The following is a 16,893-nucleotide window of genomic DNA, read 5'->3' on the forward strand; positions in this document are numbered from 1 at the left end:
ACAAGTTCAGATCCCAGTTCTGCCCCTTGACCTGTGATCTGCCCTTCTGCAGCTCACCAGTGTTTTTTTCTATAGAATGGTCATGTTGACCGCTATGCTTCCTCAAGAGGACAAACAAGTTTTGTAGATGTCATGGAGACCCTACATCTCTCCCCCTACCGCCACCCCCGTGCTTTCTTGGATCAGCTCCAATCACTCCCTCATTTTCTCTTCCCAGCTAGGAGCCTAGAGTCTTTAACACTGGCTCTGATCTGTTTGTTTTAAGGTCTCCTTATTATACAGATGGAGTAACTGAGGCTCTTGGAAAGCAGGGAGGGACTAGCTCAATTTCTATAGCCAGGTCAGAGTAGAGCTGTTGGCTCTGCATGTCTCCTCCCCAGAGGGCCAAGACTACCTTCTAGAAGCCAGTCTCATGCTACCCTCATGTTCCCTAGGCAATGAATGCAGCCAGGATGAGAGCGGGGCTGCTGCCATCTTTACTGTGCAACTGGATGACTACCTGAACGGCCGGGCTGTACAGCACCGTGAGGTTCAGGGCTTTGAGTCGTCCACCTTCTCCGGCTACTTCAAGTCTGGACTTAAGTACAAGGTGGGTTGGGTCAATGGCATGGTTCATAGTCTTTCAGCCTTGCAGAGAGATGGACAGACAGGCCAAGTGTTAAGCTTTGGAGCCTAGCAGCCAGGAACCCTGGGTCCTTACCATCATGGTCTTGGATGCACCAAACTCCTGCCCTGAGCTTTTGACTCTTTATCTTACGATGAAAAGATTCTCTACAGCCTGGTAGACAATTCACAGCATCAGAGTGAGCGCCCAGGAGGCCTTCTCACATTGGCCCAGGGTGTGTGCCAAGTCCCGATCCTGAGATCCTACACCCGGTCCTTGTTGAGGCTTTGTTGGCCGAGGGCCCTGTGATGAGTATTTGACAGGCCCTTTCATTCACATCTCTCTTCCTGATGCCCCCTCCTCCACATTTTCCTCTTGGACTTTTACAAATCTGTACCATGTTTTGTTTTGTTTTTTCCTAAGCTTTCAGCCAGAGCAAATTCAAGCTGGGGACCCAGGAAACTGTTCCCCAATATACTGTGTAACCTCTAGACAGCCCCATGATACCCAGAGCCTGCCTTTCCTCTCTGGTTGCTGGAGAGCCAGTTATACCTGCCCTACAGGACGAGGGAGAGGCTCTGCTGAAGAGGTAGCTGGGCAGTGTCCCACGGCTCAAGAGAAGCTGAATAGTGATGAAGCTTGGCTCTATGTGTAGGGTAGAGAGGGGATTACAAGTTTAGGAACAAGATGAGTCCTGATCTCTCATTTTATTGGGGCTGAGGCAACTAAAGTACAGAGAGATTGATCAGTTGGACTAGGGACACAGGGTGAGTTAATACAGAGGCCAAGACCAGAACCCACATCACCTGCCTGACTCTCAGTGTTGTTCCCAGTAAGCGACCCTGTCTCCCATGACCCGGTTCTAAGGAGGACACATACCCTGTCTATGCCATTGTCCCTCTCTGGGCTTCAGAGTCCTCTTTGTCAGTGCAGATGTGACTCCCTCTTTCCCAGGTGAAGGGCAGGGATTGAGTGATGGAGTGTACCTGTGAGACTTGGTGTGTCCTGGACCAGCAGCCTAGGCTGGGTGGGGCTGGGCTGCCTTTGCTGGGTTACCACGGCCGAGCAGCTGCTGCCACCCAGCTGGGCAGCTCTATTCCCTCCTCCTGCTGTTGTCTGGGGTCCTTGCAACCCTGAGGAAGGAGAGATGAGAAGCTGAGCTCTGGGCTGCAGAAAGACCTGTGTAGTCTTTCTATCCGTTGTTCACTTAGCAGATGGCTTCAAGCTCCTAGATCAAGTTGGGCACAGTGGCACACACTTTTGAACCCAGAATTAAGGAGGCAGAAGATCAGGAATTCAAGGTGATCCTCTGCTAGATACTGTGTCTGAGGCCCCATTATATACACACCGTGTGTGTGTGTACATATACGCACTTGTGTGCACCCACACGCACGCACAGACACCTGCACATGCATGCACATGCACCCGGGCTTGTACATACACATATATATGAAGGAACGAGGGAAAGAAAACGGACCTGTATCACTCCCACTTGTGGCTGTCATGCTGCAGACGGTACTGGGAGTGTATGTGACCTTGTTTTATCCCCAAGGTAACCCTGGGAGGAGACCCGAGGCTCAGAAGAGTCACATAACTCTAAGTGGTGGAAGTTGTGTTCTAGCCCAGCCTCGCCCTCATTCTGTCAGGCCCTGCACTGGGCATCGGGGTCCAGGCGAGGCAGATCCCTTCCTGTCTAAGGATTTGAGAGTACTGGCAGTCTTCAGAGAGCCGATCCACTGAAGACAAGAAGGAAGGAAGGGGGGCCCACAGGATTCACATAGTCAGCTCTCACGGAGATTAGGGCCATCCATCTGCCTCAGTTACCCGTTGCTATGGGGAAAGGTGAGCAAATATAAATGTGACAGTTGTCATGAACACAAGGGCAGATTACCTGGCCAGAGAACGTTGCAGAGCAGGCTATGGGCACCCAGGTTTGAAGTGGTAGGTTTGATACATTAGGCTTTTCTATGGGATCCTGTTTCATTCTCACCATTGCTGTTAGGGTGCTGGCAACAGTCCCATTTCATAGATGGGAAGGCTGAGGTCCTGTGGAATGAACCTGCAAGCTAGTAGGATGTTCTTACATCACGTGCCTTCCATGGAATGTGCTCCTCACTGTACTCAGTTCATGTCAGACTGTGAGGTACTGGCCAGTACTGACCCCATTGTGTAGCTGAGGAAAGTGTGGTGCAGGGGTGCTAAGCACTCACTCAGGGTCACACATCTAGAGAGTCATTCAAAGGAAATTCAGACTCAAGCATGAAGGGTCTAACCCAGCTCAGAGCCAGCCCAGAGTGGATGTTTCAAGAGTCCCTGACCCTCTTCCATCTTAGCCCTGTGGGGCTTATAACCTGCATGTCTGCCTAGCTGCTCCCACATCAAGGGGATTTCAGGAATGTTCCGGACCATGCTCTGAGGACCACTTGAGAGGTAGATCCCAGCCAGGGTTCAGATTTGAGCCTTCAGTCATGAAGGAAACTGGCCCCTGGAGGACAGAGGAGGCCCACAGCCAGCCCTGTTTGCCTCCTCTTCGGTCCTCAGGCCGCCCCCGCACTTGGCAGGCCCGGACCAAGGTTCTCAGCCTCCCCACCCTCATCTATTATAGATGCGAAGGAGCCAGGTTTGTCACACAAGACTTGTTTCCATGAAAGCCTCCTCCTGGGAACCACTTCTGTCTCCGAGTCAGAGAAGGGGCAGAGAGGGGACACAGAGCCACCAGGGAGAGCAACAGTTATTGTTACCCCGGTCATTCCTAAGTCACTGTCCAGGGTGGGGTGGGAAGGGTTCCAATCTCTCATCACCTGGCCTACTCTTCACCTTCACCCAGAGCCCTGATAGTAGCCTCCCCCCCCCCAAAGGCTGGGTTATCTTAAGTCCTTTGCTCAAAGGGAAGCTGGGCCCATGAGTCCCGGGAGCCCTGGACTTTGAGACAGTTAGAAACCAGACATCTGCTGGGACCTTTGCTTAGAAAAGGGCTCTGAGCTAGAAGATGCACGGCTCCAGCCTCGCCAAGGAGTTTTTTAGTTATGGAACATAGTTTGACTTTTTATCTTTTTTTGTGGAAATTTTAGTGCCCTGCTCCCATATCTCCCTAGCTATGTCAAGCTTGATATACATTCGCCAAGAATAAGAAGCAGCTCTGAAGTGAAGAGCTGGGACCCCACCCCTGTAGGCGCAGACCAAATGGTGTTGGTCACTCTGGTTCTTTCACAAACCTCCTCTCATCACTATGTCTTAAATTCAGGGAATGGCTCGTTAAACAGCTCACTCTGGAGAATTTTGTTCAAAGAATTTGATCTCTTCCTGCCTCACCCAAAAATTAGATTAGACAGCAACAATCAATCCCTCAAAAAAAAAAGTTTAAAAAAGTAATAGAATGCTGGGTGGTGGTGGCACACACCTTTAATCCCAGCACTTGGGAGGCAGAGGCAGGTGGATTTCTGAGTTTGAGGCCAGCCTGGTCTACAAAGTGAGTTCCAGGATAGCCAGAGCTACACAGAGAAACCCTGTCTCGAAAAAACAAACAAAACAAAACAACCAACCAACCAAAAAAGTAATAGAAAAAAACTCTACAGATTCCCATCCTTTCCCTTGTAGATTCACTGGTGTCTTCTAAGAACTAGCTTTATTTATTATGTGTGTGTGTCTGTGTGTATGTACATATACATGTGTATATATGTGTGTGGGGGTAGGTGTATGTATCTATGTATGTGTGTGTATGTGAGTATATATATATATATATATATATGTATATATGTATGTGTATATGTGTGTGTAGTATGTGTATGTATGTGTGTATGTGTATATATGTATGTGCATATGTACATGTATATCTATAATATATATATATATTTATTTATATGAATGTGTATGTGTATGTGTGTGTATGTGTATGTGCATCTCTCCAAGTGTCATTCCCTGAGTCAGCAGCACAAGGAGCACGCATCAGGACTCTCAGGCTCACCAGCTAGGAGTTGATGCCATGACAGTTCCTATCTCAGTGGCTGTTGTGAGTCCTGCATGGATAATGGGTGCCAGCCTTACCGCTGCTCATTCATGTGGCCCTGGAGTCCTGTGGATGACTGTGGAGGAAGCACAGAGTGCTAGGGTATACTGCCCAGTGTCTGCCCCTCACCTCGTCCCCAGCAACTGCCTCGGCCCTTGCCCTCCTCCAGCCCTCACATCATTCTGGGTCTCAGGCACCATGGCCATCTGGCCTCAGATTTATTCTTTCTGTGATGGGAAAAGTTCCTGGCTTGCTACTGACTTGTGGACTTTCCAAGACAGGATGGAAGCCGCGGGTGTAGCCTTGCCCCACAATGAGGTCATTCCACCCAGTGGCACCACAGCTCTGCCTGGTGATGGGCAAAAGACTTTACGTCCACACCAAGAAGGGACACCAGAGGGCGCTCCAGTCCCCAGAAACTTGAAACTGCTTGTTCCTGGGCCTAAGATCTGATATCAGGAAGAATGACATAATTTTTCAGATTCAGACGCACCGGGGTTTGATCCCAGCGCCACCCGTCCCACTGTGAGAGCTTGAGCGAGGCCCATCATGTGTGGGCTCTTCTCCCCTCACCTGTGAGATACATGTGGAATGTGTGGTGTAGTGGGTATGATCGTGTGGCAAACACGTCTATTCCATTTACTGTTACTGTGCCTTACAGGAGCTGCCTCTGCCTACACCATCAAGGTTGTAAGGCTAGGGTCAGTGCAAGGAGGTGGGCTGATAGGGTCCTGGCTGGGGTGGTCTGAGAACCTATAGAAGCCTCTGAACTCCCACCTCCATGGTGTGTGGAACAGGGAGATGTACGGGACCCACCGCAGACAGCAAGGCTGGAGGTCTTGAGGTGTGCCACAGGCTTGCTGAGCACGCCTGAAGAAATCACTTCACGTCTCTGGGCTTTGGTCAGGATGGGCACAATGAGTATAAGGTGGAGGGATGTTGAGTATCTGAAGCTGGAGACATCCCAGACAGCTTCCTTTGGCTTCCCACTGAACTAATGAATGTCTTGCAATGGGGTGAGGTGGAAGAGTGGTGAGCTAGGGAGAGACTGTGTGAAACAGGGTAAGCGTGGGTGTTTACCATAGGAACCTTTGGTATGTCCATGTTTGTTGTGTAACAGTCAGGGTCCGTGAGTAGGAACATCCCCTACACTTGGATGATGGATCCCTTTCCCTGAAGGTTATCCGTGTAGCATGCCACAACGTGCCCTTTGGGGAATGCTGGTTTTGAGAGAGATATGTTTGCGGTCCTTTGATCCAGGAAGTGGCTCTCGGGATCTTTTAGGTGCCGTGTAAGGTTCAGAGGGATGTAATGTGTAGGGAATCTTAGCCATGTGGTTTTGGTAGATGTTATTTATTTTTCCTGAACTTCAGAAAAGAATGTCTCGGTATCAGACATCGTAACAGTGAAAGTCCTGGTTGAGCTGAGCATCTATCCACCGGCTAGAAGTCTCTTCCCCTCAGTCCTGTGACCCTCTGCGTCTACTTCACCAGATCTCCTCCCCTGGACTAACACTGTCTCCTTCACCTGACAGAAAGGAGGTGTGGCATCTGGATTCAAACACGTGGTACCCAATGAGGTGGTGGTACAGAGGCTCTTCCAGGTCAAAGGACGCCGTGTAGTCCGTGCCACTGAGGTACCTGTGTCCTGGGACAGTTTCAACAATGGCGACTGCTTCATTCTGGACCTGGGAAACGTGAGTCTTGCCTGCCCTTTTCCAAGGCCACTGTGGTGAACTTGGCCAGGTCTGACTCTGGGAAGGGGAAAACACTTGTGAAGGGGTGCATGAACACTTGGGGGATGGAGACCAGACACTGGATGTGTCATGCAGACAGATCTAGAATGGCTAAGTTTGGTTCTAGATTCCCACGCATAGACTCATGTCACACATGTATGCATGGGCCTCGGATTCCCACCGTTTACACAGAGTTCTTGAAATGCAGCCCCCCCCCCCGATATCTGACATGCACAGTTATATACCTTTAAGAATATAGACACTCACTTCTAAGCACATGGCAGTTGTGTGCACGACTGTAGATTCTTGATCACCATGGATACTAACCCTACAGTGAGTGCTCCACCCATAGACTTGGATGGACCCACATTGACATAAGCATCATTGATTGCCTATGAGGCTAGCATGTGATGATGCCCGTGGTACACATCCCAGGCCTACTTACAGGTTAGTGGTGATGCTTCCTACAGTCTTGCCTCATAGCCCTGCACGAGCACAAACATGCTGATGGTCACAGCCAGACACTGCACCCTAAAACCTCTGTGCACATGAGCCTGTGGAATGTTTAAAGGTGTTTGGGGGTGCATATTCATTTGTGTGCCAGGTATACCTGGTACCTACAGAGGCCAGAAGAGTGACTTGGCTCCTCTGGGACTGGAGTTACAGATGGTTGTGAGCTTCTGTGTGGGTGCTGGGGGTCAAACCCAGGTCCTCTGCAGGAGCAGGCAGTGCTCTTAACTGCTGAGCTGCCTGTTCAGCCTCAGCATAGTTTCTTGTTGAAGTGACATGGCAAGCTGTGCTATAATCCCAACTGCTGTTCTGTGTTTCACCCAGTGAATGTACCTGCCCACCTTTTAACTGTAGATCCAGAAAGGACGCATCACAGCTCTCTGCAAAGCATGAGTTGTTCCTCCCAGGCTCTCTGCCCTGAGGGGCAGCCACTGGAACTCTCAGTTGGATAGACTCAGGGTTTTATTTTTGTTTTTGTTTTTGTTGTTGTTGTTCTTTTTTGCACATTTATGAAATTATGTGCAGGAGACCTTCCTCTCTTATACTGAATTCTTCATCTTGCATATCTGAGATTCCTCCATATTGTGGGCACTCACTCAACTCTACAGGGACTTAGATACTTCATTATTCCTGCTGTTGATGGGCACTTGGGTGGTTTCTGGTTTGGGCTGTTCTGAACACTCTGACACTTCCATATCACACTCCATCACTGAAGGGAATCAGGGCGGGGACTCAAGTAGGAACTGAAGCAGAAACCATGGAGGCATGCTGCTTACCTGCCTGCCTAGGGAGGTTACTGCCCACAGTGGGCTGGGTCCTCCACATCAGTGACCAATCAAGACAGTCATTCACAGACATGGCCACAGGCCAGTCTGATTTGGGCAATTTCCCTGTTGAGGTTCCCTCTTGCCAAGAAATTCTATGGCTTGCATATAACTTGTTCCTCTAAAGATCATGTTAAAGTTTGATGGCAATTTGGCAGTTGTGTCAAGTTGATGATAAAAATAACTAGCGCACAGGCAAGGTGTAGGTCAGAAATGCTGTGGACGCTGTAGACAAATAGTGCTTGCAGTTTTGCTTTCCACCAGCAGGGGTCTCTGTAACAGATGCGCAGAGATGATATAACTTGTAAGTAAAAATTGACGTAGTCTCAGGGTTTGGGGAGGGGGAGATCTGGCAGCACTGTTTGGAGACTGACTGGGTGGTTTATAAAGTGGCCAGTGTAGACAGGCAAATGTCTGTGTGTAAAACAGTTGAGATACAGAGGTGATCTGCTCTGTAGTAGGAAAAACTGAACCCCTGAAAAATGTTAATCCTAGCAGCCAATGTAGGCCTTTTTCTCCATCACTGCCAAATTGCCATCAAACTTTAACATGATCTTTAGAGGAACAAGTTATATGCAAGCCATAGAGGCCAGCACTCTAGACGTCATTGTACAATCAGTATCCTCAAATGCAAATCACTCCATTGCCCTTGGGTGACGTGTGTGCCCTCTGCCAGCCCTCACCTGGGCAAGCGCAGGCCAAGGGGAGCTTGTACATAGCCACAGGCTGCATATTGCCATTCTGCCAGGCAGGCTTGTGCAGAGGCTGGACCCTGACTTCCTGGGATCTCTGTCTTCTTACAGAATATCTATCAGTGGTGTGGCTCTGGCAGCAACAAATTTGAAAGGCTGAAGGCCACACAGGTGTCCAAGGGCATCCGGGACAACGAGAGGAGTGGCCGTGCTCAAGTACATGTGTCTGAAGAGGGAGGAGAGCCAGAAGCCATGCTGCAGGTGTCTGTGGGGTCCGGGCAGGGTGGGCAGGGGGCAGGCTACGACCAAGAAGCAGGCTAAGAAAGAGGTCCTCCCAGCAACTCTTGAGGACTAGCTGAAACAATTGAGACCCAGCTGTCAGTGGCCTCCTCTGACATGCCTGTTTATTTATGGCTCCTTCAGTTAGCGGATGGATTATCAGCTAGGCTACAATGCTTTGAGAATCTGCCAACAGAGACACGCAAGGCTACCCAGGAAATGGAAGAGCCAAAGTCTCTGCTCTGAGCCACCTTGCTACTATTTGCTGGGGACACCTAGTTCCGAATTTTTGCAAAGGGGTTTTATGTGGGGGAAAGATCCAGACACTAGGGATAGTATCTGGGATGGAGCAGAGCGGACATGAGCTCTGTCGTGGTGACTGCTGAGGTCCCAATTCTGACAGCCTCCGGGAAGCAGCGTAGACCAGTGAGCCTGTCTGAGTGGTAAGATCCTTTCCAGATCTGGCTAGAAGGTGTTTGTCAATTGTGTTTAGCTCAGAATCAAAGCAGACGACTGAAGGAAAAGTCCAGCCTGGGGGCAGGGCACAGGGAGGGAAGGATGGCTGGTACTTGATGAGAGCTCTTTCTCAGAAGGAGTAGATTCAAGATGTCAGGGCCAGGCAGGTTGCATCTGGGACATGGGCATGGCTGTCTATGAAGCCTGACCCCAGAAACCTCCATGCTCATGGATTCTCTTCCACCCCATTGACAACCTCCCCTAGGTGCTGGGCCCCAAGCCAGCTTTGCCTGAAGGTACCGAGGACACAGCCAAGGAAGATGCAGCCAACCGAAGGCTGGCCAAGCTCTACAAGGTGAGCCCCGGAGTAGTGTCACCCATACTACACACAGGGTCAGGCTGGGTGGCAGGAGGCTCTGCTCTCCTCAGCTGTCCTGACTGGGGAACTGATGCCGGAGAATAAGAGGTGATGCTGAGTCCATCCGTACCACCCCTTCCCTGCAAAATAGAAACAACCTTTGTTGGTGTTTTGGTTTGCTTGGGTTAGGTGTGTGGGTTTTGTTACTGTTATCTGTTTGATGGGATCTCATCTTACTGTACAGCTCAGGCTAGCTTTGATCCTCATGTCTCAGCCCTCTAAGTCCTGGGGTTGCAGATCAGCACCACTGTGCCCAGCCAGAGGGTCAACTTTGCAAAAATGTTGGTAGGGTTTCTGGGAGTCTGCGCCGGGACACTGGGGATGAGAGAGTGCCTTAGGAAAACAGGACACTGCAGAGCCAGGCGAGGGACAATGTCTTCCTTGTGTATACTTTGGGTCTCCTTCTCATTGCTGGGGTCCATGTTGGGCCATGGCTTGTGCACACCAGGCAGGTGCCAGCCCTTGCCCCGCCCCTGTCATTATAGAATCTGGGATGATGCTCATGGACTTTGCTATATGTCAGTCCCCAGCTCTTGAATCTCCCGCCCTGGGGACTCAGAGGTCCCTGCTTACCCAAAGCGGTCTTATGAAATCTTTGCTAGTGGGACATCTCTTGTTTCTAAGTCAAATGAATTCTTTATACTGGAATTTCTTAGATTTATAGGAATATTGCAGATAGAGCATAACCCCCATTCAGCTTCGCCTTAGCCTAACGTAAGTAAGCAGGCACATTGTCAGCTAAGAGCCTGAGAGTGGCCAATGCTGCCCACCAATTCTAGGCATGATTCTGGTTCTCCCAAGTTCGTCCCAAGCATGGTCCAGGCTGGCACACCATGTTTGCCGGTTGACATTTTTCTTTCCGTTATTCATGATTTCAAAAGCTTCCCAGCAAACTCTACATCTTGTCCGAGCCCCCACACTTTTACTAAGACAAGGTCTCACATATCCTGGGCTGACCTTCAACTTTCTACATAGCTAAGGCTAAAATTCTGATCTCCTGCCTCTACCTCCTGAGTTCTAGGGTGTGCACCTCGACCCCTGGTTTATGTGATGCTAGGAGAATAGAACCCCAGGCTTCATGCATGCTAGGCCAGCACTTGACCGACTGTGAGCTACATGCTTGGCCTCAAGTTCCTCCTCCCTTCCTTCCACTTACCCTCCTTCCTATTCTAGGTGCAGTAGCATCCGTGATACATGCGAGGTGGAAGAGCCTGAGTGTGCTGCAGAGCTGGTGGGCATGGACGTTGATCTGCGCCCCTGCCTGCCTCTGGTGCTCACATGCCCCCTTCTCTGTCCCCACAGGTCTCCAACGGTGCAGGTAGCATGTCAGTCTCCCTCGTGGCTGATGAGAACCCCTTCGCCCAGGGCGCCCTGAGATCTGAGGACTGCTTCATCCTGGACCATGGCAGAGATGGGAAAATCTTTGTTTGGAAAGGTATGGGGTGGGTCCTAGGTCACCACAGGTTTCTAGAAACTCAGTCCCAGGGGGAACAGAGGCTGCTGGGACAATGAAGGCACGTGGGATCCTGAATCAATGTCTCATTTTGCAGCTGATTCACTGTGTGATCTTAGGCCCTTGCTGGGCCCGAGTCCCTGTTTGGGCTCAAATGAGTGTTTGCCAATTGTGTGACAAGATCAGTCCTCCAAGAAGTTAATGGATACCATATAGTGTGTGTGTGTGTGTGTGTGTAGATTGAGCTCTGTGCTTCCTGAGCCCCAGCATGCTGAATGGGGTTAAACAATATGTTATTATAAGACTTGGAACTCTCTGCTGGGTATCAGGGCCTTTTGTGAAGGAGATTGCACCAGGAGTCACCAGGGAAGTCCTTATGAATGGGTGGCTCCTGTGAGAGCCCAGAGATGTCTGAGAAGATCCCCAGTGCTTCCTCTGACACTGATGCTGGGAAGATGGGAGGGAGGGAAGTGAATAGGGACAGCAAGAACTTGAGAGGCTCCTTGAGGCTGGGCTGTCTGTCTGAGGGATGTGGGCATGGACTGGCCAGGGCCTCACCTGACTCTTAAAGGCTCTCAACAGAGGAACAGAGGAACAGAGGCCAGGCTGTGGATAGGCAGGATCACCTTGCCTTGGAAAGAGGCTTCTGTGTTAAGTGTGCAGCCTGGGTGTCTGTACCGACGCGGCTGGCTAATTTCCTACGATCTCTCTGAGATCCTGTTTCCTTATATATGAGAGGGCACAAATCAGCCATGACTTTCGTGATTTAAGGCTGTTGTGTGGATTAAATGGAATAATCTGAGAGTTCTGGTGCCGAATCTGTATTCAGTAAATTGACCACAGTGGTTACCATGGTTGCTGTTATTGGCCAGGAGTGTCTCTTGGAGCTAGGAACCCTCAGGGATTAGGGGTGGTGCTCTCTGGCTATTGTCTAAATGTAAGGAGATTAGGGAGGTGGACTGGCTACCCCTTTCCAGGGACCTCTGGCTACTAGCCTTACATTGTTATTCTGATTTCTGGCAGGCAAGCAGGCCAACATGGAAGAACGGAAGGCTGCCCTCAAAACAGCCTCTGACTTCATCTCCAAGATGCAGTACCCCAGGCAGACCCAGGTGAGGTTCTCATGTCAGGGAGAGGCATGTTCAGTGGGGGTGAGGGATGGAGAGGGTCCCCCATCCTCCTCAGGGACCAACCAGCACCTGAGGCTCCCTAAGACCCCTGCTAGGCAGCGTGGCCACATCCTAAGCCTCTCTTCCCTTCCCAGGTTTCAGTTCTCCCAGAGGGCGGTGAGACCCCTCTCTTTAAGCAGTTCTTCAAGAACTGGCGGGACCCAGACCAGACAGACGGCCCCGGCCTGGGTTACCTCTCCAGCCACATTGCCAACGTGGAGCGCGTGCCTTTCGATGCTGCTACGCTGCACACCTCCACCGCCATGGCCGCTCAACACGGCATGGATGATGATGGAACTGGCCAGAAACAGGTAATCACAACCACAGTTCTACAGCAAAGGATTCCACAGCCCAGGCTCAGTCGCCGGCCCCGTTAACACCAGCTAAAGGATGGGAGAAGGGCAGATTGAGGCTATATCAATGTAGCCAAACTGGGGAGAACAAGAAAAGGGGCCCTAAGCCCTCCCCCAAGTCCATCTTCACAGCACTGACTTGAGCTTTGGGTTTAGATATAGGGAGAGTTGGGGCTAGAGGTGTGTATGAATAAGCAGTCTTGGGCCAAGCATGGCATGGTTAATCATCTGATATCTAGTCTGCAAAGCGAGGCCAGTTTGACTCCAGGGTGTGCCCTGTTCTCTTGGATATTCCCCATCACTGGAGGCAACGAGCCCCTCAAGAGTGAGCACAGGTTCAGGACAATGACTTATCTGTGTGCCTTTAGCCTTGAAGGAGCAAAGGCAGATGAGATAGGTCTTCGAGACTCCTCTTGAAGTAACGTGTCTATAAGCAGAGCTGAGCAAGTGATGCAGACCTTAACAAGATGGAGAATTCTGTGTTCTCCTGGCTTCAGTTACCCTGTGAGCCAGTGCTTTCTAACAAAAAGCAGTTTCTAAGTACTTGTTACAGTGTCACTGTGCCTGGGCTGGCTTTGGCTAGATGCCTCCCTTCCCTGTCTTTCTACCTGCTATAGCTCACACCCAACCCTCTACCCCCCCCCCCCGAGGGTGTTTCTCCCAAGTTTTCACCACAGTCTGTGGTACATGAGATTCTACACTTCCACTTTTTTTTTGTTTGTTTGATTTTTAGCAATCAACATTCCCTGAGTACCTACTGTGTGCCAGGCTCCCAGACTCCATCTTCCTCCCTAGGAGTGTCTGGGTGGGGAGGGAGGTGACCACAGCCACAGTAGAGTCTTGAAATCTGTTGTTCCCGGAGCTGAAGAGAACCTCTGGGATTTTGTGGGAACACAGGGAAGGCAGTGGGAATGGGGTGGCTGGGATTGGCTATTACAGTAGGAGTGGGAGTTTGCTGCGAGGGAGTAGGGACACATTCCAGGCAGGACCTGCCTTTTGAGGAGCATGGTGCCAGCAGTATTCTCAGGAGGGACCATGAGTGCAGCGCATGGGGTACGGCAGTAATAAAATAGCTTGGGTTTTCTTTTGGTTTTAGTAGATGTATGACAGATTTGGTTCTGTGCTTTAAAGGCCCGCCATAAAAATAGGTAAGAGGTAGAAACATGAGCTGGAACATCTGGGAGTGGGGGGTCATCGTGATCGGTTAGGGGAGAGATGAAACACCCGGGAGTGGGGAGACAGGGTGCAGGTGGAGAGGTGGAGGTGTGCTCATAGATGCTTGGGGCCCAGAGTCCATTCCAGGCCAGCGTCCACTGTTCCCTTGAGAGGCATAGTCACCATTACTGTCGTAGGTGCTGTTCTCTCCATACTACTGGCCAGTGTGCAGAGGAGGCAGCGAAAGCATTTGGTAGACAGAGAGTTGAGCCTGGCCATTTACTCAAAATCTCTGAGCCTCACATGCTCTTTGTAAAATGGGGTTTGAGCCCTCACCTCCAAGACTCCACGCTGCGGGCTCAGTGCCTCCACTTGACCACTAGGTGTCACTGGAGGGCCTCCCGATGACTGGTTGCTAGCGCTGTTTGTACAGATCCGCCTGCAGAGGGGGGTCATTATGAGCCCACCCAACTATGGCCCCGGTGAATAAAGTGACCTATAAAATCCATAGGGAGAGTGGAAATACTGGTGATATAATGCCGATCCTGTTCATGGCAGTTGGGCCTATTAGAGCTAGCTTGTGGTAGGGGCGTCTTGGCATCTTCATGACTAGAATGGAAGGCTTGACACTATTTACAGCTGTTGTCACCATCACTTTTCAGGTGAGAAAGCCGAGGCTCTGAGAGGGGCCATCAGAAGTCATATGACCTCTCAAGGGGCATGGCTTAGGTTTGACTCAGGCTTGGCTCAATCTTCTAATCTAGAGCTGTCTTGAGGGGCTTTTCAGGGGGAAGAACAGATCATCTGGTCAGACATGGTGGGAAGAGGCACAGCAGGAACTCTGCGATCATATCCTGCTGTGCCTCTCAAGGGCTCTGAGCGCCGGGCAAATTATTTAACTTTATTTAACTTTGCTTGGGCCTGGATGGCACCGCGTTCCCATGAAAAACTTGTCCTGTTCTCCACACTGTCCACTATACTGGGGTCCCAGCTTGCCCAGGGTGACAGGGCACACTGCAGTGTCTGACCTCAGCTCTGCCTCTGCAGATCTGGAGAATTGAAGGTTCCAACAAGGTGCCAGTGGACCCTGCCACATATGGGCAGTTCTATGGAGGCGACAGCTACATCATTCTGTACAACTACCGCCACGGTGGCCGCCAGGGACAGATCATCTACAACTGGTGAGGAGCCTGGGCTGAGTCTAAGTGGGGAGTGTGCGGAGCCATGAATATGCTGTGCCTGAATATGCTGACAAAGGGAGTCTGGAGTATAGAGGCCTGAGCTTGGACAGCCATACCCTGCTGGGGCCCGTTCTCAAGCAGAGTCACAACCCTGAACTTCTTGTCATGCCCAACTTAGGGACAGAGACACACCAATCCAGCAGCTCTTGCCAGGCAGTGCCAAGTGCTAATACTAATTTATCTTTCCAGAGGCTTCTGTTGTAATAATTATAGATTATCCTATACTACAGAAATATGTGATATATACATATATATATATCAATTATAATTATTTAAATTATAATAATTATTTAAATTATAATTATTAATTATATCAATTATTTAAATAATTGTTTTACAGCAGAACATAGAATCACATTGCTCCAGATCCAAAGCAAAGCCCAAAGGTGTCATTCTGTACTTTTCGTTACACCTGTGACTCACCTGCCAAGCCCCACCCTTTCCTCGTGATCAGTTTGGCAATTTTTATTTATCCTTTTTGCATGATTACTGGAAGGATGTATAATGTAAGCGCACACTAAGCGTAGTGCCCTGTAGCTGGCCTTTTGTCTATTACCTTCCTGGAAATTTACAGCTCTTCCTGGTGTGGGTGTGTGTCTAACAGCCATGCCATCCCTTCGGGTTGCTGTACCGTGGTTTACTGACAAGCTCCCACACCCATGCATGCTTGGGTGCTAGTCCGCTGTCTCATCAGCGTTAGTGACTGTTAACCAACAGGTGGGTGTTTAGAGAAATCTCTATGATGAGTTCCCAGGAGTGGACTGCCAGTCAATGGACCTGTCAGTCATTTTGATAGATAGCTCCAGTTTCCCTGGCTAGTGCCTGGGCCTTTCATATCCCTGTATTCCTGCCAGCTACATGCAGGAGTCCCTGTTTCCCTGGATCCACCTAAGCAGATTGTGTTGTTAAAACTCATGGATAGTTTATAAAGTGGTTTTTTTTTTTTTTTTTTTTTTGACTTTAAGTTTGCATTTGGGGTCAGGGTATGGCTCAGTGGCAGAACGCTTGTGTGCATGCTGGCGGCTCTGGGTCCCTCCCCTAGTACTGAAAGATAAACAATAACATACTGGTGACCCTGGTACTAGACAGTCTCAGATTTTTGTCTGAATAATAGTTGTCATATTTCTTCTCCATTGAAGTTTCATTTTGAAATAATTTTAGACCTACTGAAGAGTTGAAAAAAAATCCACAAAAGAAACCAAATCAAGAAACCCTGGTCAGTTCTCACATAAGTTCTGCCCCGCCTGCTTCCTTTCACAGCCCAGGCAGCTGTGGGCCGGCTGATGCAGTGCTGTGCATCTGTCTGTGTCTACTCTGTCTCACCAGATCTGCATTCCTCAGTCTTTCCTGGCCCAGGCCCTAACCCAAGATCCCATGGGACATCTCTCAGGCTTAGGACTCCGAGGGGTCTCCTAAGCCTTCTGGGATTGTGACACAGGTTACCGCTTTCCTTTATGACCGTAGCGCCTGAAGAGTGGTACTCAGGAATCATGTGCACAGACTGTCTGGCAATCCCATATTTTTAAAAGCATCTGCTTTTTGTTTGCTTGTTTATCTTGTTTTTTTTTTTGTTTGTTTGTTTCAGTTTTTTGAGCGAGACAGGGTTTTTCAGTGTAGCCCTGGCTGTCCTTGAACTCACTCTGTAAACCAGGTTGCCTGAACTCACAGAGATCCACATGCCTTCACTTCCCAAGGGCTGTCACTAAAGGAGTGTACCACTGCTGTCTGGCTGAGAGCATCAGCACTTAAAAGCTAAATACAGATATCGTTATTGCAGGGACATGGGGATGCTGGAGTTTGAACCCAGAGCCTAGCATATGCTAGGCAAGCCACTGCCAGTGATACCATTTTTTACGTTTTATTTTGAGACAGAGCCCCACTAATTTGCCCATGCAGGCCTTGAACTTGCAATCCTCCTCCCTTAATTCCCCAGGTAGCTGAAACTGCAGTCCTGTATCACTAAGTTCAACATACAATTCAAAATTCTTAGGAGGCCTT

The 16,893-nt window shown here is 49.8% G+C and overlaps 1 protein-coding gene across 2 annotated transcripts in view; it reads left to right on the forward strand.

Moving 5' to 3' along the window:
- The window catches only part of Gsn (gelsolin), a 52,075-nt gene that overhangs the window by 28,101 nt on the left and 7,081 nt on the right, over positions 1–16,893 (forward strand). For both annotated transcript variants that reach the window (XM_029471225.1, XM_021156709.2), the window contains 8 exons: positions 435–589; positions 6,145–6,306; positions 8,483–8,632; positions 9,372–9,461; positions 10,827–10,959; positions 12,001–12,089; positions 12,242–12,457; positions 14,702–14,835. In XM_029471225.1, coding sequence (XP_029327085.1) covers positions 435–589; positions 6,145–6,306; positions 8,483–8,632; positions 9,372–9,461; positions 10,827–10,959; positions 12,001–12,089; positions 12,242–12,457; positions 14,702–14,835 — 1,129 coding nt within the window. The remainder of the gene's footprint in view (positions 1–434; positions 590–6,144; positions 6,307–8,482; positions 8,633–9,371; positions 9,462–10,826; positions 10,960–12,000; positions 12,090–12,241; positions 12,458–14,701; positions 14,836–16,893) is intronic.

This window comes from Mus caroli, chromosome 2, assembly GCF_900094665.2.
Source record: "Mus caroli chromosome 2, CAROLI_EIJ_v1.1, whole genome shotgun sequence".
Classification (NCBI taxonomy): domain Eukaryota; kingdom Metazoa; phylum Chordata; class Mammalia; order Rodentia; family Muridae; genus Mus; species Mus caroli.